This window comes from Pteropus medius, unplaced genomic scaffold, assembly GCF_902729225.1.
Source record: "Pteropus medius unplaced genomic scaffold, Ma_sr-lr_union100, whole genome shotgun sequence".
In the NCBI taxonomy this organism is placed as follows: Eukaryota; Metazoa; Chordata; class Mammalia; order Chiroptera; family Pteropodidae; genus Pteropus; species Pteropus medius.
In genome coordinates this window covers 1,829,130-1,854,275 of record NW_024350324.1, presented here as the reverse complement: position 1 = coordinate 1,854,275, position 25,146 = coordinate 1,829,130, and the positions used below count along the sequence as shown (strand labels likewise).

Sequence of the window (25,146 nt, the reverse complement as noted above, 5' to 3'; positions counted from 1 at the left end):
TGTCCATGCAGCAGCCAGAGAGTGACTTAAAAATGAAGATGTGACTGTCTCACCCCTCCCCATGTGAAACACCCCATGTGAATGGCTCCCTACTGCCCTTGAGATAGAGACCAACCTTACGGGGTCTCTGGGGCCTGTGATACCTGCATAGTTAGTCCTCTGCTAACTTCTCCCTGCCCTAGGATGCTCTTGTGGGTGAGAAGGAGCTGAGAATAAGTTTGCAGGTGAGTATCTGGGGGGAGAAGGTTCCAGACAAAGGGCACAGCCCGTGCAAAGGCCCTGGTGGAGGAACAGCTGGGAGGCCCAAGTGGCTAGAGCAGAGAGAGGGGGAGAGAGGGAGGAGGGGAGGGCATGGAGGGGACGGGCAGGTCGTGCAGGGCATCGTGGGCCAAGGGCGGGAGGACTTGTGCTTTGACCCCCAAGGGAGGTGGGAGCTCTGGAGATTGTTCCCAGGCGCCCTCTTGGGGCTGCTGCCGGGAGGACAGACCAGAGGTGCGAGAATGGGAGCCTGAGGACCAGGGAGGACTGCACAGGTCCAGGTGGGAGACGATGGGGCTGCACCAGGTGGAGGCAGAGGGGTGGGAGAAGGGGACAGACTCAGGGCAAGTTTTGAGGGCAGAGGACTTGCTTATGCATTGGCTGTCGAGGAAGAAAGGGTAGCGTCGAGGACAACGAAATACTTGGCCCAGCCGGGGAAAGGATGATTCTACCATCTGCTGAGATGAAGCCGCTGTGGAGCGGTGGGATTGGGGACCAGGATCAGTTCTGGCCTGAGGAGTGGCTGCTTGGAGATGTCCAGTGGGCTCACTGCAGGCTTTGATGCGCGGCAGACCAGCGGAGAAAGGTTAGGCTCTTGTCCCTGTGGACGGGCTGGGGGTCCCGGGCTCCTTCTGGATCCTGTCCCCGGAATCACCCGCCCACCCAGCGGCTCTACGGCCAGATCCTGGAGCTGTCCGCGACCCCGGGTGCTGAACCTCCAGCTCTACGCAGCAACCCGGCGCCCCAGCTGGTGGGGGGCGAGCGCTCAAAACGTATCTCTGGACTTCACCCAGGATGGCAAAGCCATTTCGGTGCCATTGGTCCGCCTCGCAAACCCCGACCTTCATTGTACAGACCCCCAAAGAGAGGCAGGTATATGTTGCTCTAACTTCCTTCTCTATAGAATGAAGGTTATTGCGCCTCTAAGGATCACTGCCTGCGTCACTCCTGACATCGCAAGAACCCAAGCTCTGATGACGGGCCAACTTCAGGGGGTGGATTGGCTGATGGTCTCATGAATGTGAGGATCGCCATCACCTTCACTTCGCTTCTGTAGGCTCGGGGAGGAGGAGGCGGAGGTGGGGGCGGGGCGAGGGGGAGCGGCGGGGCGGGCGAGGGGCGGGGCGAGGAATCTTTGCATTTTGTTCCCTGCAGGCTCCGCCACACAACAGCGCCTGGCACACGCAGGCGCTCGATAAATGCTCGCCACTGCTCGAATCCAGTAGGAGTGAGTCCGAGAGCTCCCATTTCTGATTTAGGAGGAGGTTCTGTTTTGCCTTATCATAATATTATAGAATAACGACAAGGCTGTCGTCCGCGTGCATTAATTAATCTCCCTGGTCGTTTCGACAGACCTGGACAGTGCACACTCTCACGAACCCCATTTTACAGATGAGGAAACTGAGGCTTAGAGAGAGAACGAGGTTGCTCAAGGACACGCGAACCTTCAACCGCTCGGCAAATATTGAGAACCCAGAATGGGGGGAGTGTTTAGACCACGTTAGCCCTGGAGAGAGGAGGAGAGAGGCGGAGCAGAGTTTCAAGGACGAACTAAGAATTTTGCACAGGGTAGCTTTCGTGTCCCAGGAGAGAGCCCCGGGGCGAGGGCAAGGGGGTCCCCTCACCACTTCACTCAGCTGCGCAGCGTGCGCACGCATCCGACGCTCGGTGAATGCTTGAGGCGGCTCAAAGCAGGGCGCCCACACTGGAGGAAGGTGTGGGTCTCTGCTGCCCCCTGCCGGTGGCCAGGCGCAAGTCTCCAGAAAGTACTTTTTTTTTTTTTTGCTTTCAGCAAGTTATTCTGACACTTCCTCAGCGCTGACCCGGGGCCTTCTAAATATTCACTCGTTCATTCCCACAACAAGCCTCAGGCGAGTGCCCTGTGGCTTACTTTTCCATAGGGAGGGGTAACTGAGCCACAGAAAGTTCAGCCACTGGCCTGATAAATGTCATAGCCGGGGTTCAAACCCTGGGCGGTCCCCCTCCAGACTTAACCGCTTGTACTTTTAGGACATTTCGTAAGCAGCTGCTCTATGCCAGGCTCTAGGGAATAGAAAAGCAAATAAAACACAGCAGGCGCTGAGGACACGCTGTTTTAGTTACTATAGCTTCATAATGTGTCTCGGTGTTTTACAGGGTAGCATGGCATACAGCCTCGGTGGGCAGGCTCTGCAGCCAGCCGGCCAACCTTTCTACACGTCCTCATCTGTAAACTGGATCTTACCTCCTAGGGCTGCAGTGGCGGTTAAACGAGATAATACTTATAAAGCACTGGGAACTGTGTCTGGCACATACGAGGTGCTCGGTAAACAGCCACTCGTTTTGGCCCATTCGTCTTGCTTCCCCTACGATCCAATTATGCTCATGAATCTGAGAACCAGTCTGTCCAGTTCCGTGGAAACTACCGTGGGGATCTGAACTGTGCAGAAACTCAAGGTTCATCTGGGAGAGAACTCGTGGAACCGTGAGTCGCCCTGGGTACCACGGCCGCCCAGCTCACCACTTGCCCGGCATCGTCTTTTATGTCTCTCAATAAGATGTTCCCATGTTTCCTCCAGGTTTCCCCGAGGTTTATTCCCGGTACTTTGTAGTTATGTCATTGCAGCTGATATGGTTTTGCTGATGTGTGAGTTGTCTTTGCTGCATAATGCATTACCTTTCAGCTTAGTGGCTTCAAACATTTGCTATCTCCCAGTTCCTGTGGGTCGGGAATCTGGAGGTGCCCAGCTGGTGTCTCTGCTTCAGGGTTTCCCACAGGCTACGACCGAGGCGTCGGCCGGGCTGGAGTGTCATCTGAAGGCCCGACGGGGGAAGGGCTCCTTCCAAGCTCGTGTGGTCTCTGGCAAGGCTCAGGTCCTGGCTGGCTGTCGGCCTTGCCGTGCGAGCCTTTCTGTGTGGGGGCCCCCACATGCCTCCCAGGCCGGCCTTTTCCATTCATCTTTTAAAAATGTATTGTAAATGAATCCTTAATTTCCTAAGTAATACCTGAATATATTCACCCTGTAAAGATTGCAGCTAAGGCTCAACTCTGCTTCATCCTGCCCTCCTGTTCCCTGCTGCCGAAGCCTCTCCCTTCGTCACGCGGGAGAGGACACTTCCGGTCCTTCTTTCTCATCCTTACAATCATACACGTGACCCGGAAAGAAACCACACACACACACACACACACACACGCGCGCCACGGAATATTTCCTGCCGTTCTTCTGCATCTTTCACTTTCATCTAAGAATGTGACCTGGAGACGATTTCATTCTCTAAGAGCCACATGGTATTCCATGGCGGGGATGCTCCCTGTGGGTGCCGCCTTGCAGGTGGCCCCAAATGTCCCACCTCCTGGTATGCAAGCCCGTGTGTGACTGTGAGCTAAACTTAGTGACCGGCTTCTAACAAACAGAATAAGGCAGAGGGTAGGGGTGTGGCCTGGAGGTTAGTCACAAAAGGCAGGGGTTGAGAGGGCCACGTGGAGAGGAACTGGGGCCTCCCGCCACTGGCCTCGTGAGAGGACCAGCTGGAAGTGGCTCCTCCAGCGGGGCCTTCAGATGAGGCAGCCCTGGCTGACGTCTTCACTGTGACCTCACGAGACCCTGAGCCGGAACCACTCAGCTATGCCACTCCCAGATTCCTGACCCACAGAAGCTATATGAGATGATGGATGCGTATTATTTTAATTTGCTAAACTTGGTGGGGAGATTCATTATGCAGCAATAGCTGACAGATACACTCTGAGTGTCACTCGGCCTATTTCCCCTGAACGAATGCCTACACCACAGCCGGGCTCGGCCGTGCCCAGCACACCCCTGTTCACTCTACGGAGACACTCAGGAAGAATCACTGTATTTTAAGGGTGTGCGTTTCAAATCTTTAACAATTTTGAGTTAAACTTAAAAGCTTAAATTGGGCTATTACAAATAATGACTTGAATTACAAACTGACATTTGAATTTCAGGGACTATGCAGCCCAGGTGAGTGAGATGGTGCAGCAGTTAAGAGACCAGCCTGAGGGCCCGGATCCAGCTCCTGCTGTGCAGCCACAGGCAGGTCACTTAACCTCTCTGGGCCCCAATCTACTAAATCATAAAGTCGGGCTATTAATAGAACATACTCACAGGTGGTAGCAGCCTAGACCAGTGGCAGAACTTTCTGTAGTAACGGACATATGGCTATTGAGCCCTTCAAGTGTGGCTTAGTGTGACTGAGAAAGTGAATTTACAATGATTAAAATCTATTTAACTTTAAATAGCCACACATACCTAGTGGCTACCGTATTGGATCACACAGGCTTGAAACGACGCTTGGCAGATAGTAGGTGCTCAGCAAACACTCGGTAGGAATATTATCCTGCCCAATCATCCTCCAGAGTGCCGAGTCACACCTCGTCAAAACGAAGATCACCCCAGGTACCCTTCTAGCACCCCAATCTGGTCATGTCCCTCCCCTGCTTAAAGCCTGCCTGAGGGTCTCCATTGCCCTAAGATAATGTCCCGGATTTGCTAGTTTCATCGTGGTCACAACTTCTAGCACACTCTAGAATTACTTTTCCTCGTGGAGATGGGTAGTTCCTTTTCCGCCCCCCGCCACCTTTCTCCTCAACTGAGGCCTTGGGAGGGCAGGGACAAAGTCTGGCACACAGTAGGTGCTTCATCATGAAAGGACCTCCATAATCCAGCCCCTACAGTCTCTGCATCTGTTCCTTCGCCTGGTGCTGCAGCCTCGGCCAACTGTCCAATCACCATGACGTCTCAAGCCTCTGAGCCTTTACCCAGGCTGTTCCTCCCACACAGAAAACTATTCCAGGCAGACTCGGGCTCATCTTCCCAGCTTGTACCCCACCTGGGCCTTGTTCTCCCGTGACAGAGCGAGGTACTTCATTTCTGAGCCTCAGCCTCCTAAACCCTAAAATGGGATGAATTATCGATAAAAGACACAGCTCTGCAAAGCATCCAGCAGGACACTACATAGCTCATTAAACAGAGCAGTTAGTATGAGTCCCATCAGTTTCAAGTACCATCTCTTAACACCCCCCAGGCCCCGCCCAGGCCCCCCCCAGAGCCCCATGTCCCCCACTCCAGGTCTCAGGTTTTTTTGGGGGGAGGAGGAACTTTGAGGCCTCCACGGCAGTGGGGGCAGGAGCCAAAGCCACATCATCTCTCTGGTCTCACCTCCTCAGGGCACTTCTGGGTCCTCAGCCGCGTTAGGTCCAGCTGGGGACTTTCTGCCCCAACATTCCAATTCAAAATCTATTGTAACAGTGCCGGCAAGGACGCGGAGAAACCGGAACCCTTGTGCACTGCTGGTGGGAACGTAAAATGGGGCGGTTGTCATGGAAAACGACGGAGTGGCTCCTCAGAGAGCTACACACGGAATTACCACCCGCCCCGCAATTCCGCTCCCGGGTACGGCCCAAGGGCACTGCAGCAGGTGTCCAAACAAAACGTGTTCACGGATATTTACGGTGGCACTATTTACAATGGCCCGAAGAGGACAGCAACCCAAACGTCCACGGACGGATGAACGGATACACACGACGTGGCCCATCCACATGGGGGAGTGTCACTCGGCCGTAAAAAGCGGGGAGGCGCTGACACTGGCTACGCAGGTGGACCCTGAAAACACGACGCTTAGTGAGAGATGCCGGACACACTAGGCCACACGTGCGTGATTCCATGTATGTGTCATGTCCAGAACAGGCACATCCACAGACAGGAAGTGGGTGAGTGGTTGCCAGGGGCTTGGGGAGGGGGATGGGAGTGACTGCCAAAGCGGATGAGGTTGTTTTTGGGGTGATGGAATGATCTGGAATTAGAGGTGATGGCTGCAAAATGTACTTAATGTACTTAATGTAAATGTACTTAATGTAAATGTACTTAATGCCACTAGATCGCACACTTGAAAATGGTAAAAATGGTGACTTTTATGATATGTGAATTTTACCTGTTTTTAAAAATGTGTACTGTGTAGTGTCTCATCTCCCGGGCCGCCTCCGTGAGGGCAGGAACCAGAGCTGTCTGGTCGCTGCCGTGTCCGTGGCGGCCAGCAGAGGAACAGGTGTGCAGCAGGTGCTCAAGGAATGTTTGTTGACTGACTGAATAAATGAACGTGGGAATCCAGAAACATGGGCACCGGCCCTTCCTGAGGAAGGCAAGCCCGACGTTCCCACAGCCGAGATTTCATCTGCTTCATCCAGAGGGTGAAGAAACCTTGGAACACGCGCTCCCACACGCCCTGACTCCAAATCTGGATCTCTGTCTAGGTTGGGCACGCAATGGGCCCAGACACACTCGGTCTTCACTGACGTGACAGGGCAAATAAGGAAGCGCTCAATCCTTTAGCAAGTAAAACTTTTATTAAATAAACTTTCGCTTTCTCCAGACCAAAGAGAGGCGTTTTGGACATAAAGATGACGCTTGCAGCTTCTCACCTGAAACACGCCACAGTGACAAGAACCTCTCCAGCCACGAAATTCAAACCAAGTCAACTCAAAGCTTCTTCTAAGTCCTTTTCTTGTCTTCCTCGTGGTGTGTGTGTGTGTGTGTGTGTGTGTGTGGTTTATCGTCAGTTTGTGTAAGTTAAACTTGAAATTATCACTGGAGAGAAATAAAGCGTTATCAGAAAATAAATCAATGAGATCTTCGATGTGGAGTATAAAAAATGGCATTTACAGCCAGTAAACATGGACCAGAAGGGACACGCCACTGCAGCTTTCAGGCCTGCGCTTGGCGGGCGTCGGGGACGAACGAGGCCCCTCTCTCTCGCCCCTGAGCACATCGCCAGCACATCGCGAGACGAGACATTGCGGTTACGCCAGGCACGCTTAGGGAGGCCTCGGAACCATGCCATATCAAACTCTTGGACATCGAACGAAGTTGTCAGATTTTTTCTTTTCCTTTTTTTTTTTTTTTTGCTATGTGTTTTTTTTTTTTTTCTTTCTTTTTTTTTTTTCTGGTCCGTCACTACATTTTGGTAGAAACAAAAGAGAATGTTTTTTTTTTCCTTAAAAATTTTTTTTTTCTTGAGCTTGTTGTTCTCTCATGCCCATAGAGGCCCTGGACGTCCAAAACGAACTTGACTCTGTGCTTCAAGGTGGCTTTTTGTTTGTAGCTGTACAGAGGCACCCCTACATCTCCCTCCCTACTTCCCCCCCGCTTAGGAAAACAAAAAATCCATTGTCGTTTGATTCCCTCTCCCCTGCTTTCTTTCTTTGTACCTGCTCAGAAAGACCAAAATTTAAAAAAAAAAAATTCTTTGAAGAGGTATCTTCGGCAAAGGGGCGCTTGGCCAGTGCCGGTCGGGCTGGTCCGACGAGCGAGCGCAGAGACCTTGGTCGTGAGATCGTGAGATCGTGAGCTCCAGGCTGGTGATCCGAAGGCAGGGACGGCGGGCTGCCTGCCCTTGGGAGGGCGCGCGGGGGTTGGGGTCCCCCCAACCCTGTCTGCCCCCCGACGGAAAAGCTAAGGGCTATTGGCCACATGAGTAAGGCTATGACTCGGGGGGTGGGCGGGGGAGGCCAGGGGTCTCTTCTGCGCCGGGAAGGCGGGGCCCTGGGACGAGGGAGAGGGCGGGGGGTTCCGGAAGTCGCAGCCGGGACCAGGGACGCTCAGCCGGAGGAGCCCACGGGCCCGCGAGAACCGGGGCCAAAGTCCTGGCGGTGTGCAGGTTGGCCCATGACTCCCGGGGTCCCGTACCCTGGTCTGACGCGGCAGCCGGAGGTGGGGAGACGCCGGGTGCCCGGCCGGCCTCAGCCCTTCGTGTGTCCCTGCTGAGTGACCCGCCCAGGGATGGAAGGAAGTCAGAAAAGTTTGGTCCCATGATCTATACTCAAAAAATATATATACCGTCTATAGCTCTATATATATATGCATATATATATATAGGAAAAGTTGTGATTTCGTTTGGGGAAGCCACCAAGGTGGCGTGTGGCAGGAAGCGAGGAAATCCCTCAGGAGGGGCTGGTGGACCCCTGGGCCCCCACCTCAGGAGCTCCCCCCTCCCCGCCCCCTTGGGCAGCGGTTCACATTTTGGGGGGGCAAGGGGAGACAGGAGAGGGAGGGAGGGCTGGTGTCCGAGCTCGGTTGGAATTTACGAAAATCTCCTGGACCAGATGAAGCGGGAAACCCTCCTGGGGTGGGACGCCCCTCACCTGGCGGAGAAGGAGGCGCGTTAGGGAGCGCGGAGCGGGCACCCGGCAGCCGGCCTCATCCCGCCCCCCCCTTGCCCCGGCCGGGCTGGGGTCTGGGGCCCCAAGCCCCTAATCTTTTCAGAGTCAGTTTGGGAGTCTGGAGGCCGACAAACCCAGCTTGGAACAGATTTAGGGTCGTGAAGCCCGTGTCCTCATCTGGCGACTGGGGACAAATACTCCTTTCGTGTCACTCTCCCCTGCTGCCTGCCACAGAAGTCCCAGGAAGGCAGTTTTTCCCTCTGCCCGCCCCCCGTTTCTGTTCATTCGCGGCTGTGTCCCCAAGTGCCGTAAACAGTGGCTAGCGCATAGTAGGTGCTCAGGAAGGAAGTGCTGTCTCAGCATGTTAAAAGCGTGCAGATCGCCTGTGAGTTGGTTTGCAGGTGGCGGGCTCCCAAACCCGGCTGCGGGGTGCAGGACTGTGACTGCACACCCCCAAACCTGGGGGTGCCGGCCCCTAACTGAGCACCTGCTTTGCGCTAAGCGCCAGACGACGGCAATGACGATTTAAAAAGTTAAAAAAACGAAAGGCATTATCAAGAGCTTTCTAGGTGGCGGGTCCGGGGCTCAGCTGGGAAAACATCGCGTCCCCCGTGTGAGTCCCCCCTGCTGCCTCCCAGGGAGGTGACTTCTACGAGCCCATTTCACAGATGAAGCTCGTGGAGACTTGAGGTCAGTGGTCTCCTCACTGGCCCTTTGGGCTCATTCTTCATTCCCCAAAGAAGGCGATTAGTTGCTGATAAAGTCGTTCGCTCTGATGGCAAAACACACTCTTGGGGATTTGTGTGTTTGGGGGATTTTTTTCTGGCATGCCGGTGGGCGGGGCAAAATCTCACTTTCCCACCAACCCTTGGGCGTGAATCACACTAAATAAGGAGCTATGGGAGGGGCCCAGCTGGAAGAGGCCTGGACAGGACAGAAGCCCCGCCCACCACGCGCCCCGCCCCCGGCCGAAACCCGCCCCCTGGGCGCTTCCGGTCAAGCCGCCAAGCCTCCCCCTCCACCCCCCAAAAAAACTGCCAACCGCCCCGGCTTCCCCAGCCTCCTTGCCCCAATCCCTCCCTCCCGTCTGCGGCGGTGACTGGGGTGTCTTCGTCCAGCTCTGTCCCCACCACTCCAACCTGGGGGCTCCTTGTGGCTTCTCGCAGCACCCCCCAGCCTGGGGAAGGTTTGCAGGATGGGGAGGGGTGCGGACAAGACGGGGCGCGTGGGGCCGCCTGGCGGCTCACCTGGGCCAAGCCCGCAGCCGGGGGCGGCTGTGGGCGTCAGTAGGGGTGTCCCGGGTCTCGGGGCCGCTTCAGCTGCACCTTCAGCCTCTTCATGCCGATCTGAAAGCCGTTCATGGCCTGGATGGCGGTCTGCGCGCTGGCCGGGTTGTCAAAGCTCACGAAGCCTGCGGAGACCGGGGTGGACCCGCCATGGTGGGCGCCGTGGGCGTCCTCTCGGCTCGCTCCAGTGCTGCGGCCCTGGCTCCCGGCGCACGGGGTCCTGGGGGTGGGGGGGTGCGCTCGCAGGGCCAGACGGGAGACGGGCTGGGGGAGGTGGCAGGGCTTGCCAGAGGACACGCAGCAGCCCCGGCCTGGTCTGACACCCCTGGACTTGCATGCCTCTGGGGGTGGGGCGCTCACTCCTTACCTGGGGTCTGCTCTGCTGAGGCTTCCCATCCAGAGTGGGGGACAGGTAGGCCTTCTGGGGGTCCTGGGAGGGCCACGTTCTCCCTCCCTCTCCCCAGGACGTCAGCCTCCTGAGACCTCTATCCATCTGGGGTCTTAGCTGTCCCTCTGTCTCTCTGCCTCTGTGTGTGTGTGTGTGTGTGTGTGTGTGTCTTTGTCTCTTCTTTCTCTTCTGTCCCTTCCTTCCTGTACCTCTTCTCTCTCGCCTTCCACCTTCCTCTCTCTCTCTTTCTTATCCGTTTCTCTTTCCCCAGTCTTCCCTAAGACCATCAGAAACACTTAAGCTTCCCCCTCCTTAAACTGCCACCAGCCCAAACTCCCTCCACCTGCCACCTGGAGCGCACCTGGCCCTCCCCCTCCCCCTCACCTCTTGGTCCTCACAGGCTTCACAGGGCAGGTGTGGAGGCCATAAGGGCCAGGGGTCCTCCAGGGGGAGGGGACCACATGTGCAATCATTTGGAGGTGGGGACACCAGGGCTCTGTGTGAGAGGCCAAGTGGGGGGTCAGGGTTGAGGAGTCTTGCGGAGGCCCATGGGGAGCTATGGGGGAATTCAGAGCTATTATCTCCTTCCCCCCATTATAAAGATGAGCAAACTGAGAGGCTCAGAGAAGGCAAGTGACCCCCGATTGTTGGAAGTGATTGGGTAGGCTTTCCCCCAGAAATTTCCTCTTCCTCCTGGGGCCAGGATACACAACAGGGGGCCTAGGCACTGCTGGGGTCCCTTACTTGCTGTGTGACCTCTAGTGCGTCACTAGACCACCCTATGTCTCTCTTTCCTCCCTCAGTAAATTGGGACAATCCTTGCCTTTTTATGGCTGGATGCTGAGTAATACAGGAAACAAAAAATAGTCGAGTTGGGCAGGGAGGGGTTGACAGTCCAGATTTTGGAATCGAACAGACTGGTTCTAATCCAGGTTCTGCCCCTCTGCTGCTGTGTGACTGTGAACAGGTGGCACTGCCTCTCTGAGCCCCAATTTCCTGTTTCTAGGGACAAGGAAGTCCATGTCGTGGCCCACGAGGCCCTGCACAACCTGCCCCTCCCCTCCCTGCCCTCGCCTCCTCCCTCTGCCCCTCACTCTGTTCCACCACACGGCCTTCTCCTCGCTGTTCCTGCAACGCACATAATCCAGCCCCAGGCCCTTTGTACATGCCGTTCCCGCCGCCTGGAACACTCATCCCCCGGGTTTCCCCACGCTGGCTCCTCATCGGTCACGCCTGCTTTTCTTCATACCATCTATATAGCTCCCTGGTCTGTATCTGACATTTGTTTATTTCCATCTCCTCCCCCTAAACCTGTGCTTTCCGATTCCGATGCCACTGGCTATGGTGCTTATTTAAATTTAAATTCATTGAAAATTAAATACAAATTAAAATTCAGGCCTTCGGTCTCACTGGGCACATTTCAAGTGGGGCCGATGGCTCGGAGCCCGGATGTGGAGCACCTCCATCATCTGTCGGGCGGTATAGTAAGATCTTTCTGAGGGCAGGAGTTTGTCGGCTTCCTTCACAGCTCTGTGCCCGGCACACAGCAGGGGCACACTATATCTCTTTGTTGAATGAATGAATGAATGAATGAATGAGCTTTAGAAAGAATGTGTGGCAAGTGCCTGGCACACAGTAGATGCTTAATAAGTGCTCAGTCTGATTATGAATGTGATTCTATTTTTTTTTTTAATGTGATTCTTTGGACCAGGCCTGTCTCATGGCTGACCACCCCCTCTCGTCCTCCCCATTCCAGGCCTAGGGGCGTGGGTTGGACAGGATCCAGCAGGAAGGGCGCCCACAGCAGGTACTCACCAAAACACTTGCTCTGGTTGGTGGCCCGATCCATAAACACCTTGGAGGAGATGATATTGCCGAAGGGCAGGAACATCTGCGTCAGCTCCGTGTCTCCAAACTCCTGGGGGAGGTGGTAGATAAACAGGTTACAGCCTTCGGGACCTGCAGGTGGGGGAGAGAAAGAGGTAAAGCCCCCAAGGAGGGGAGGTGGACCCCCCCGGGGGGAGGGGCACGGGTCCAGAGCCCACATCTGGCTTCTCCAGCTGTCAGGAGAGGGGTGCCCCATGATACCCAGAAAGGAGTATGGAAATGGGGTGGGGTTGGGCACACAGACACTTCCAAACATCTGACGATCCTCAGGCCCCAAATAATTTATGAAATTCAAATGATTCCTGCCTCTCCCCGCAAACAAAGATAAATCCCAAGCAACCCCAAACTCCTGGAAAATCCCTAAGCTTCAAACTCCAGATCACTTACATAAATCAGGCAAACTGGGTGTGAGGTATATGGGAGCTCTGATCTATCTTTGCGATAATTCTGTAAGTCTAAAACGGCTTCTAAATTAAAATGTCCGTTGTTTTTTAAAGTCCGACGCTCATAGAACAAAACAACAAATAATTCTCTGGTTCCAAACCCCAAATATCCAGATATATTTTCCAAAAACCTTGGATAATTCTAACTTTAGATAATTTTCAAAACTCAGATGATGCAAAAATAAAATCAAGTAAAATAAAAAGAATTCTCCAGTCACGAACCCCAGATATCCTGAAACTACAGATAATTTTTAAATGGTAGAATATACCGAGAAATTAAAAAAACAAAACGAACAAACACAGATAATCCTTGAAATCATCCCCTCCTCATATAATCTCCAGTGCATGGCTCATATACAAACTATAAATGATAATCATTTAAAAACTTTGATTACCTGAAGCTACGAACAGTTCCCAAATCTTCTCCCACGCTCCCTAAAGCGAAAGTCACCGTCCAACCACCCAGAACTCCTCCCACCCTCGCCATGAGAATTCCCCACCTGAGAAAATGCAAAATTCAAGATCACACAACTATACCCACCCGGTAACTTCCTTATTAGAACCTCAGTTCTACTTCCCACCTGCAGGTCCCGAAGGCTTGTTTTTAAAATGCAAGTTGTGTTCCAACGTGATCGATATGTTACGGAACAATTTTGAGCGTAACGCAAATTTTGTGTTTGCTGGTGGGCTGTCTCGTCTCCAAGAAGCACAAGGTGAATGCGGAAAACCGCACCCGGCCGAAGCAAGCTTCGTAAAACAAAACGCGCAAGCGCAAGCACACAGACACCTACCGACCTCCTCCGTTTCCCAAGTGTGTTAGGAGCCACACCTGTCCCCATCTGACTTCAGACGACCTCTTTCCACTATTTCACAGTAACTCACATGCTGCAACCCTTCCGATGAAACTTCCACATGCAAATTTCAGGTCTCCTCCATGATAAAATGCCGTATTTTTTGTAGTATCCATGTTATTTCTTAGTCATCTAACATTCATAAAACTGTGCTGCCGTTTTTATTAGGATCCTACCTTTTTTTTTTGACTTGTTTGTGGGCTTCCTTTGCCTTGGGGTGATCTGGGGCTTTTCTGGTTGGTCACCTCTCCCCAGCCCCCCAGTCCCATCCCCACTAGATGGATTAAAGGAGGAAGAGACTCCCCCGTGCTGGGCGCCCACTGTGTATCAGGAACAGCCACTGCTTATTTTCCAGTAACACCTGTTGGCACGGATGGTCGCCCGTGTTGCAGACCAGGAAACTGAGGCACGAGGTAGTGAGGTGCCTTCCTCATGTCACAAGTCAGAACTGGGTGGACCTGAACCCCGGTTGTCCGACTCCAGAGTCGAACTCCTTCCCTCCCTCGCCTTCACTGGGGAGGCCTCAGTTTACCGGAAATTCCTCGTCGCTCCGCCTGCAACCTCAAAACGAGTGTCCTCTCCAAAAATTTAGAGAAATCATCCCGTTTTGGAGAGGATATCTCTATGCCTACGGGATCAAAGCATGGTTCCCACTTTCCAGAGGAGACTGAGGCTCAGACAGGGAGATTCAGCTGCTCCCCAAACACGCAGGGGCAGCGTCAGGACTTGAACCCAGGCCTGCCTGGCCCCCCGCCGCGAACGTAGAGACCCCCAGAGGCCAGGCCGAGTGGGGGCCCGGGAGGTGGAGGGGGCGGTTAGAGGGCGGGGCTGGCGCCCAGGGGAGTCGCGGCCCCCTCACCTTCTCGCTGCTGCTGCTGCAGGAGGGGCGGCGGCTGGGGGGCAGCTGGTAAGCACGTCGGCGTGATGGTCTTGCAGTGGGGTACATAGCTGCAGAGACTTCCGGGAGGCTGGGGGGAGGCAGGTGTGAAGGCCATGAAGGGGTGGGGTCAGGAACACTCCCCGGAGGTGGGGCAGGGGCTAAGACAGCCAGGGGGGCAGGGAGGCTGCCGGGGCCGGCCCCGATTCTGTGGGCAGACCAGCACTGCCAGTGTGGGAGGAGAGGGGCGTGGCCGGTGCGGAGCAGGGCGAGCAGGGAGAATGGGGGCGGGAACCAGGACTCGGGGCAGGTCTCAAAGTTCAGGGTGAGCCACGGCTTAGTCCCTCTGAGCAGAGAAGGGTTGGGGTGTTGGCGAAGGCGGGGAAGGATGTCGGGGCAGGACCAAGGTGGGCTCTGAAGGCGGGAACGGACGCCGAAGCAGGGCGGGAGAGGTAGAACTGGGTCAGGGCCAGAAGTAGGAGGCGTGGCCGGCAGAGAAGGCCGAGGGCCGAGCCCTGGGGGCGGGGCTCCTTTAGGGGCGGGGCCGCACGGGGGTGAGAGGACGAGATGCCGGCCCGCATCCTCCTTACCTGTGTACTGCTGGACTCCGGAGAAGGCGGGATGCAGGGTCTCGGCCACGGTCGGGCTCTGAGCTGCGGGCAGACGGAGGGGCTAAGTGGGGCGGCAGAAGCCTGCCATCCACCGCCTCCGACCTTAAGTTCCGGAAGGGGAGCAAGGAACACCGCCCCAGCTTCACCTCTACGTAAACATTTTGCAAGGATGACTCCCGTGTTACAGGTGGGGAAACTGAGGCTCAGAGAGGTGAAGTAACTGGCACAGGGCCATTCATTCAGATAGGAAATGGCAGAAGCCTTACTGGAATTCAGGTTTCTTGGACTTTTAGAGAGTGGTCAGAACATCACTCCCATCTCTGTCTCCCGACCTGGTCCCCTCCCTTTTTCCGTTTATTCTCTAGATTCTCCAGGACTCCAGGATTCTGCTCCAGACCCTCACCCACCCTCATGCATTCACCTCTCTCACTCGGGGAGGGGAGAAGTTGTCCAGGCCACCAGAACTGGTGAGTCTGGGGAAAAAATCAGCCAAAAGATTCTGCTCGTATAGAGAGACGTAGCCAGAGGATGGAAAGGTGTTGGGGGGGCGCGACTGTAAACGGGTCACATGATCGAACTGCTCTGTAGAGCTAGAACAGATCTGCATCTTGATTGTGCTGGTGATTACAAGAATCTATACCTGCGATAAAATGGCATACAACCACACACACATACACGGTGCATGTAAAAAGCAGGGGAAATCTGAATAAGCGCTCCTCCTCTAGTTGAGTTCATCGTTCGGTACCGATGTCAGTTTCCCGGTTTTCACAATGGTTATGTAAGAGGTTAGCATCAGGGGAAGCTGGGTGAGGGGTACACGGAACTTCTCTGTATTATTTTGGCAACTCCCCATGAGCCTCCGATCATTTCAAAATAAAAATAAAAGTAAATTCTCCTCGATGGTGGAAACACAGATGACTTACTTCCCATCAGTGAGGTGTTGGAAGATGTTTGCCTTGAAATCATAGTATAGGGTAGAGAAAGACGGTACCTCTGCTTCATGAGGGCAAGGCCCAGCCCACATCAGTGTGCAGTCAATACTGAGTGAGCGAATGAATGACTGAATACAGGTACTGGTATCTTCCCAAATAGTAATTAAAATAATTAAGGCCGATGGTGCCATTCTTGGTAGTAGGGGACGTGTTACTTGGTAGTAGGGGATGTGGGCGGGGCCAACGCCGGTCTGGGGGAGGGGGCGTGGCCACGGTGCGGGCAGGGCGACAGGGAGGCGTTGGGCGGGGCCAGGACTCGGGGGCGGGGTCTCACAATTTACATACTGCATTTTACATACTGACTTCATAGTCAATGCAGCCTCATGAGATGAGTGATGTTATTCGCCCTGTTTCCTGGATGAGCAAACTAAAGCTCAGAGACTTAAAGAAGCCACCAGTGCCACCGAAGCCAAATATGGACCCAGAAACATCTGGGTGCAGAGTTCCTACGTTTACCCTCCTTCTCTGTGCCCGCTGCTCACATTTGTTCAGCGGAGACGCCCTTTGTTCTGCCCCTCTGTTCCCTGGGCACAAAGGCACAGGAAATCATGCTTGTCCCAGAGACACCATCCCTGCCCCCTGCCACTGTCTTTAGCACCAGGGACCACCCAAATTACCTGGGTAGGGCACGAGGCCATTGGCATATACAGTTTCTAGGGCGGGGTGCCCGCCAGGGAAGGGCACGACACCTGCAAAGCCGTTGGTGATGGGAGCCACGAGGCCGGGCACGGCGGCAGTGCTGAGCAGTGGGGGCGAGTGCAGCCCTGCAGAGAAGAGCGTCAAGGGGAGCCTGTGCCTGGCCCCAGCCCTGCCCACCTACCCTTGGGCCCCTGGCGGGCTCTCACCAGAGGCAGGGGCGATGGGTGTGGCAGGCAGCCCATTAAGGCTGACGGCGCCGATCTGCTGGATGTGGCAGGGTGAGAAGGCCACGCCGGGGCTCAGGTAGCTGCCCGAGGTGGACAGGACCGTTGTCTGCTGCTGCATGAGCTGGGGGTGGAGAGGGAGTCGGCATGCAGTCAGTGTGGCACCTGCCCTGAGATCATAGCTCATGGGGGCAGGCCTGGTCCTCCAGTGACTAGGTGTGGGTCAGGCTGGATATGTTGGTTCAGGCCAGGGTCAGGGCTCAGTCAGGAATTGGGGTTTAGCTTGGGATCAAGGCTCAGTATAGGATCAAGGCTCAGCCTTGGGATCAGGGCTCAGCCAGGAATCAGGACTCAGCCTTGGGGTCAAGACTCCGTCTCGGATCTGGGCTCAGCCTGGAATTAGGGCTCAGTCTGGGTCCATTTAGGAATTAAAGCTCACCCAGGGACCAGGGCTCAGCCAGGAATTTGATCTTGGCCTGGGATCAGGGATCAGCCAACACCGAATTCAGCCAAGATTGGGACTTAGTGTGGGGTCATCCTGGATTTAGAGGCTCGCTCTGGGTTTGGTCTTGGTTCGGGGTTGAGGCTCGGCCTGGATTTGGGGGCTGAGCATGGGGTCATGTCAGTTTGGAGTTAGGGTTTAGCTTGGGCTCAGGACTCTGTTTATGGCTGGAGGCTCAGTTATGGTCAGGATAGGACCCTGAGTCAGAGAGGTTGGGGAAGAGACAGAAAGATGGGCAGAGAGGCAGATCCCCTTAACAGAGACTACATGAAGAAAGACTGAGCCAGCTCCCCAGAGTGGTCTCGGGAGCCCCACGGGAGACAGAAGCATGTCTGCTGGGGTCACTCACAGCCTGAGCGTAGGCACTATAAGGGCTGAAGGGCAGGGTGAGGGATGGCGTCAGGATGCCCAGCTGGCCCACCATCTGCTGCATGCGCCGTAGTGTTCGCTCCTTGTCCGTGTCGGCAAACTTGACCACCAGGCTGGAGGAGGCACCCTGCAGGGGCAGCCACAAGCAGGAAGGGAAAAAAAGGAGGGGGGTATCCAGGACTGGGGTCCCCAGAACTACACCAGTGCAGGCCCTTGGATGAGGGGTGGAGACAGCAGCAGCTGTCCGCCACCCCTAGCTGCAGACCTCAGGCGCTAAAGCGAGACAGCCTGGAGATCAGAGTCCCGGATCTCGCACTTGACCGTGCAGCCGTCCCTGCACACAGGTGGGGCATCCGGGCCCTGGGGGCTGTGTCTGGGGTGCAAGGGAGGACCTATCAGCCACACTCTCAAACACAGGAGGAGAATCCAACTCCTAAAGAACAATGGAGGCCCCAGGTGAAGAACCCTATAAGTGTCACCCACACCTGAGAACAGGTGAGAATCCAGCCACCAGAGAGGCTGACATGCCCCCTTTGATGGAGAGCTCACTCCCTGCCAGCTCCATCACTGGACGGCTGTGAGCAGGAGGAAGCCTGACCTGGGGCTGAGCTGAGTCCTGCTCTTCCGGGGACTAAACCTGACACCTGCTCTTCTGGGACCGCCCTGTGCTTTATACCACTTTCAAGAACAACTGAGAGAAGAGTTGGTCCTCTAAGGCTCATCTTCCAGAGCAGTTTGCACATTTATGTACAGGGATGGTGGCTCCAGGAGCCCCTTCCCGGGGGGCAGGGCCACTCCCAATGCCTGGCTGGTCCTCCCCAGCCTCACGCAGCTGCTGACCCACAAGGTCTTGGCTCTAGTCCTGCCCCTGCCCACCTCCCACTCCGGCCCCAAAGGGACATTTCTAACAGACCCGGCCCTTTCCCACCCCTGTCGAAACCCTCTGTGGCTCCCTTCCACCCTAGGAGGAACCCCTGCACCTTGGCCTTGAACCACAGGCCCCTCCAGCCATCCTCCCCTGTTCCTCTGCAGCCGCCGGTCCCCTCCCCACCTTTGACCTTGTCACTCTCCATGTCTTCCTGTCCCCTGCTGGCCTCGGCAAATCCCACCCACCCTCAGGTCTCACTTATCCTGAGAGACTCTCCTGTACACTTACACACATTCACACGTTTGCACTCACCACGCAGGCTCACACACTTGCACGCATGCATTCATACATTCTCATGCACAAAATCACACACATACACACATAAGCACATACAGTTACTATGCACACATAATCACATACCCGTACTCGCACGCGCTCATCCACACACATACGCACTTATCCTCACACACACGGACACAGATGTGCGCACCTGTTCGCCACAGCCCCCAGGCATGTATACATTACATATGCACCGACTCCCATGCACATTTAACCATGCACACTCACGTACACACCTCGTGAGCACACGGGTGCTCGCGTAACCCTCACCTACTAATAATCGCACACTCACACCGGCATGCGCACACCCACCTGCGCTCTCACACACACGTGCACACACATGCAGCCACACACTTGCACGCTCGCACATTCACTCACACACATCCGCCCACCAGCAGGGATCTGCCCTCTGCCTCCACCTGTGCCCTCTCTGAAGAAGGGCTGAGCGCCACCGAGTGGCTGGAACGGCAGGGACAGACCCCTCTTCCGTTTCCCACGCGCCCCGCTCCCCCCACTCCCCCCCACCCCCCGCTCCGCCGCCATGGCCTGCGCAGCCCCTGCTCACCGGCATGGTCTGGCTGCCGTGCAGGGCGTGGATGGCCGCTTGAGCCTCCGTGTGGGAGGAGAACTTCACGAAGGCACAGCCTGCTCCAGGAGAAAGAGAACAGGTGAGAGGCCACGGGGTCTTTCTGGGCAGGAGATGCCACAGGAGAGGGGGCTGGGAGCCCTGGGCAGCCGGTCAGCATCAGACACAGGCGGCCAGAAAGCCAGACAGTCAGACAGTCGGCCAGCCATTCCATCAGGAAGCTAGCCAGCCAGATAGCACACAATCAAGGGCAGGGGACAGGCTTAGAGAACACCCACCAGCCACCAACACCACAAGATCCAGAGTTGTAGTCGGATGTGCAGAAGTAAAATGAGAAACGGTCAGGCAGAGACACAGAGAGATACAGTCCTGTGGACATACTCGGGCAGAGATACACTCAGACCCGGACAGATACGCCCAGGTGACCAGACTTGGAGAAATGGGGATAAAGTCTCCAGACAAGGGCAGACCCAGTGGGCCAGTCACACACAGAATCAGGTGGGCAGCCAGCCAGAGACCATCACACACATGAAGACCCAGACAGAAAGAGTCACCTGGACACTCAGGCAGAAAGAGTCAGACCAAGAGGCGCAGGAGGAGTGATACTCAACCCTAGCCACATACAGTCACGTGGGCAGACAGGCAAACAAGTCTCGGGAGGTCAGTAAACAATCATTCCTAGAAAGTACAGCCATTCGGGAGAGCTGGAGTAGGTAGGATCAGGCCGTAAGACAGCCCACAGGACACAGGCAAAGCCAGGCGGAATAGTTCCGCGGATGGTCAGGTAGAGGCAGGCAATCCCAGGCGGACGTGGGCACAGAGGCAGGACCTCTGAGGCCCCACATCCTTCGCCCGCGCCCGCCCCCTTGTCTCAGGCCCCGCCCCTGCAGTGCCCCGCCCCCGCTCCAGGACCCGCCCCACCCCTTTGGCCCGGCCCCGCCCCGGAGCCAGCCACGACCCTGACCTTTGCTGCTGCCATCTGGCCCCCGGAGCACCGTGCACTCGTCGATGACCCCAAAGGGCTGGAACAGCCGCAGCACGTCCTCCTCCGACTGCTGCTTGTTCAGCATCCCCACAAACAGCTTCCGGTCCCCTGTGGGCGGAGACACCACCTCAGCCGAGTCCAGGCCTGCGGGCCTCCAGGAATTCCTCAGCTGGGCCCGTTCTGCGCCTGCGAGGGAGGTGACACCCACGCGCTTTCCCTGCCCTGGGTCTCTCCACCTTCCCACGTCCCTGCAAGGTCCCATGTTCACGCCTTTCCTCACGCAGTGACGCCCCCCCTCCACCACCATGTCTGGAATGTCCTCCCTTTGATCATCCGGGGCCTCTACTCCACTGCTCTCACCCACCCGGCAAAGCCAGCTTCTCCCTGCTGGGCCTCAGAGAGCCACGCACAGTACCAGGGTTAGGATCTGCCTGGCCTGGCCTAGGTCCCTGTCTGTCTGTCAGCCATCTAGATTTTCCAGGATGGGGTGAGAGCTGATGGCCTCTGCATCCTCACCGTGCCTGGAAGAGTCCCCCGCCCAGCCTCGCTGTTCAGTGAGTAAGGGCGCCTGGGAAGCCCGCACTCCCTGTCCGGTGGGGTTGGGGTGGGTGCCTAGTCGATGCCCAAGTCTAAGGCCAGGAGTCAGTCCTGGCTAACCTCGCCTATGTCAGGCACCAGGGCCCTGCCCCCTCGATAACCACACTGCTCCCCTGTAATCAGGACCACGGCAGCTTCCTCTCTGGGTGATGGTGAGCCGGGTTACTATGGAGACCCTTTCTCCGGCAGCTGTCACTCATAGGGGTGGGAGGGAGGGAGAGACACAGCCGGGAGAGACTGAGAGTCAAGGAGAGAGAGACAGGGAGAGGCTGAGAGAGAAAGAGACAGACAGAGAGAGACTCAGAGGCGCAGAGAGACAGGAGGGAAAAAGGAAAGAGAAACAGCAATCCGGAGGGAGAGGGAGGAAGAGATGGAGAAACGCAGACCCCACCTCTGAATTGCTGACCACAATGGCAGCCAGGTTAGAGAGTGTGAAAACGGGCTGCCAGCCCTATGGCCTTTACTAGGCTCCTACCCATGCATGAGGGGCCTCTCGGCCCTGCCCTCCACACCACCCCCAGGGCTGGCTGCTCTCCCTCGGCCCTCAATCCACCTGCGATGGGGAGGGGGGCATGAAAATCCCCAAGAATGACGATCCTTGGGTCCCACTGAGCACAGCCAAGCACCCCCCCATAGGCAAGCCCTCAGCACGCAGTGCAGTCCCACACAGACTGCCAGGCCCCCAGCCCGCGTGCCCACATGTCCAGCCTGTTAGAGTCAAGCTTAGGAGCTCAAACGCAAACACCCGCGCAGGGGCTGGGCACGCAGCACGCACGCACGCACGCAGCGCGCACGCATGCCCACGGCCCCAGCCGCACAAACACGCATGCACGCGGCACATACTTGCACACACCCGCACGCGGGCATGACCAGGTGTGCGTGGTCACATATATACACCTGGATGCACTTGTCCAGGTGTGGACACGTGCACACGCCGGAAATCAATCCGCAGCCCTTTCAGGACCCCATCCCCTCTGCGTCTGGAGACCCCACTTCTGCACCCTGAGAGCAGTGAGGCATTTCGAGCTCCAGGGGAAGCAGCTGGCCCTGGCCTGGGACTCTGTGGCTGGGAAGAGAGGACACCACCGCCCTGCTCTCCCGTCCCCTCCCCTGGGGCGTCGGAGCAGGCAGGTGACTGCTGCAGGCTTTTGCGCAGGGGTGTCCCTCCTTCCCTCGTTCTCAGCCAACCCCCAGCCCAGAGGCCACGGAGAGATGACAACTACCTCCGCGGCTTTCGCTGTCCGCAGGCTTCACCTGGATTGGCCGCGCCATCTGTGGAGAGAAGGGGGAGGGAGAGGTCAAGGTCGGCAGGGGGGGCTGTGTGGGCGGAGGCTTCCCCTCCCCCAAGCTCTGCCACGCAACTCTGCCCACGTCCCCAGCCTCAGTACCCTCCCCGCAGCAGCCGCTAACGCCCCACTAGAACCAAACAACACACGGTCCCACCTACGGGGCTTCGCTCATGCTGCCTGGAAAACGCTCACTTAGCCTTGGAAACCCAGTAACGATAATCCGTCCTCCAGAAAGCCTCCTTGCCTCCCCAGGTGTGAGGGACCGTTTGCGAAGATGGCTTAACTCCTCCAGTCCCTTTTTGGGATGTGACTTCAGGGTTCTTCTCATCAAGAACTGGAGTCTGTTTTCCTTTTGCATCCAGACTCGGCCATGCAACTTGCTCCGACCAATAGACTGTGGCGGCCGTGTAGTTGTAGGGGTTCCAAACTCGGCGCCGGGAGACCTTGCAGCTTGCATGCTTGCAACCCTGAGATCGCCAGGTGGACGAGCCCGGGAGAGCTACCGGCGGACAGCAGACCTCACGCGTAGAGGGTCCCCTCTGCTATACAGCGAGGTCATCCCCGCCCAGCTAGTCCCTCTTGAACCCCAGCCAACCGCAGCTGCATGAATGACTCCAGGAGAGATCGGCAGGAACCCCTCAGATGAGCCAAGCCCAGGGTTACCAACCCATAGAATCATGAACATATAAGACAGTTGGGATGATTTGTCACTCAGCAGTAGCTGACCAATACACCAAGCCGCTACTTTCGGTCAGCAGCCCGAACCTTGGGTGGGAAGACTGTCATATCCGAGTGGACCAGCCTGCAAGCTGTACTCATTGTTCTGGAAACTTCTGTCTCCCAGCCCGGTATTGAAAATGATGTCGAATGGAAAAAATCCTCACTAGCCCCTTCCCCCAAACTCCCCCAGCCACAAATATGAGCTCAGGTGACATGTGAGAACGGACCTGAGGGAGGTGGGATGCGGTGGCCTTTGCTTCTCCGCTGGCCCCAGGACAGGATCTTCCTCCTGACCTGGCATCTCTGGTAAACTCCTACCATCCTTCAAAACCCGCCTCGAAATCCCCGCACAGGCAGCCCCTCCAGCCCTCTGGGCTCGCTCCTCCCTCCGCCTCAGGGCAGGAAGCGTCTACAGCTCACTCTTCTCCCTCCGGACCGGGGACCACAGCGTCACTCCACACAGGGCGAGGACACTGGAAGGTCCGAGGAGTTTACCAGACCGAGCTGACCAGAAGGAAGTGGCCAGTGCCCACCAGCGCAGGGCACAAAGGCATCTGGTCGCTCCCAACAGGCCCGGGTGGCGAGCGCAGGCCCCAGTTCGGACAGTCTTGGAGCAGATCCCCACCCGTCCAGAGACGGTGCTTGACAAATGCCAGCCATTCCCGTCACGGTGCTGGCCAGCTCGAGAGAGGGGCCGATTTCACCCCATCATACGTCAAAATCAGAGCCCAGAGAGAAGTCTCTTATTACATCCGACAAGGTCATGGTGGGCAAGTCGAGGCACTAAGGATCCTACACGTCACGTGTAAGGGTCTTTCCACCCAATCCTATGAGTAGAGACCCCTCCCCAACTTTGAAAACCCCAAGTCTCCTCCCCTCTGAACCTCCCCTTCTCTCAGCCCGTGTCCCAGCTCTGAGCCTCTCTCCGAGTCTCCTCGCTCGCTCTGCAAGGCCTTCCCCTCTCTGTCTTCCCCGTCCCCTCTGAGCCCCCCATTCTGAGTCGTTTCCTCCTCCCTGTGTCCCCACCCCTCCTTAAGCCCCTCCCACCTGGTACCCTTCTCCTTTCTGAGTGTTCCAGGCACATATGGGCCACCCCAATTTGAACTCAACCTTGGGAGCCCAAGAACCAGACAGGCCTCTGTCCCCCCCATCCAGCGTTCCCAGTTCCCACAAGGTAACTTCCTGCCACCCAGCCACACACTCGAGGGACCCCGAACCACCTGAGCAAGGCAGAACCATGTCTCCCCTTTCCCGCTACACACACACACACACAGACACACACACACACTTATGCACACCAGGCCCTCTCCACCTGGGTACCACACCCCAATAGCTGGAGGCAGGAGGGGAGTTATTTTAATCAGATGGGACCAGATTCTGGGCTGGGGGTGGACTCTGGTGGTGAAGGAGGGGTGGAGGGAGAGGGGGCACCTGAGCTTCAGCCTCCTGCTCCCCACACCCAACCCACCCCACCTCCACAGGCCCTCACCTCCTCCCCCACTCCCAGCACCTTGGGCAGATGAGGATGGGGTTGCCATGGCAACGCTGATTCACCACACGGAAGCTGGCAATTGTTGTTGCCATGGAAACCGCCTCTTAGGGGCGAGCCCAGCTCCTGCCTTGCACAAAAGAGATATTTAAATATAATCTTCTAGAGATGGATGAGCAGAGGGAGCGAATGAGGAAAGGGGGGCCACAGGGAGGGAATGTACCCCCATCACTGCACCCTCAACCCCCACCCCATTCTCGTGGCCTGAGTACCTGCTCCCCACGTCCACTGGCCACTGTGCAGCCTGGGACCTTCCACCTCTTACTGGGAGGCCCTTCCCCCTCCGGGTCAGCTTGGCAGGGGGAGGGGCTGTCAGTCTGGCCCCAGAAGTCAGGTGGGCAGCCCCCTCCTCCCCACCTACACCCCCCTACTCGAAACCTGAAGCTGGGAGGCCCGGCTGCCCGCACCCTGCAGCCCCACACCCAGCCTTACCCAGCGGCCTGGAGACGTGCACCAGGCTGGCATCCACGTGCCGCCGCCCGGCTGGCCGGTCCCAGGCGCACAGCCACACAGCACGAGAGCTGGGGCCCAGCGCCTTGCTCCCTACGCCCCACATCCAGGCAATCCACCAGCCAGCGTCCAGGCTCCACCCATGCTGCCCACCAGAGCCCAGCCCGGAGGAGGCGTGCCAGCAGGGGGGGAGTGGGTCTCCCCACACCCCACCCTTCCCGTCGCCCCTGCCCTCCCATCTGGCTCTGCCCACCTCTTTCCATCTGTCCCACCGAGGTCTC

At 56.6% G+C, this 25,146-nt stretch overlaps 1 protein-coding gene across 1 annotated transcript; it reads right to left on the bottom strand.

Annotated features, from left to right (window-relative positions):
* Positions 1–7,461: 7,461 nt before the first annotated feature.
* Positions 7,462–20,553, bottom strand: CELF5 (CUGBP Elav-like family member 5). The gene is given in 11 exon segments (XM_039839214.1): positions 7,462–8,395; positions 9,661–9,824; positions 11,903–12,046; positions 14,128–14,197; positions 14,200–14,216; positions 14,736–14,798; positions 16,366–16,512; positions 16,594–16,735; positions 17,463–17,609; positions 19,255–19,334; positions 20,240–20,553. Coding segments are annotated over 10 exon segments (1,221 nt in total). The 5' UTR covers positions 20,523–20,553; the 3' UTR covers positions 7,462–8,395; positions 9,661–9,696.
* Positions 20,554–25,146: the final 4,593 nt, after the last annotated feature.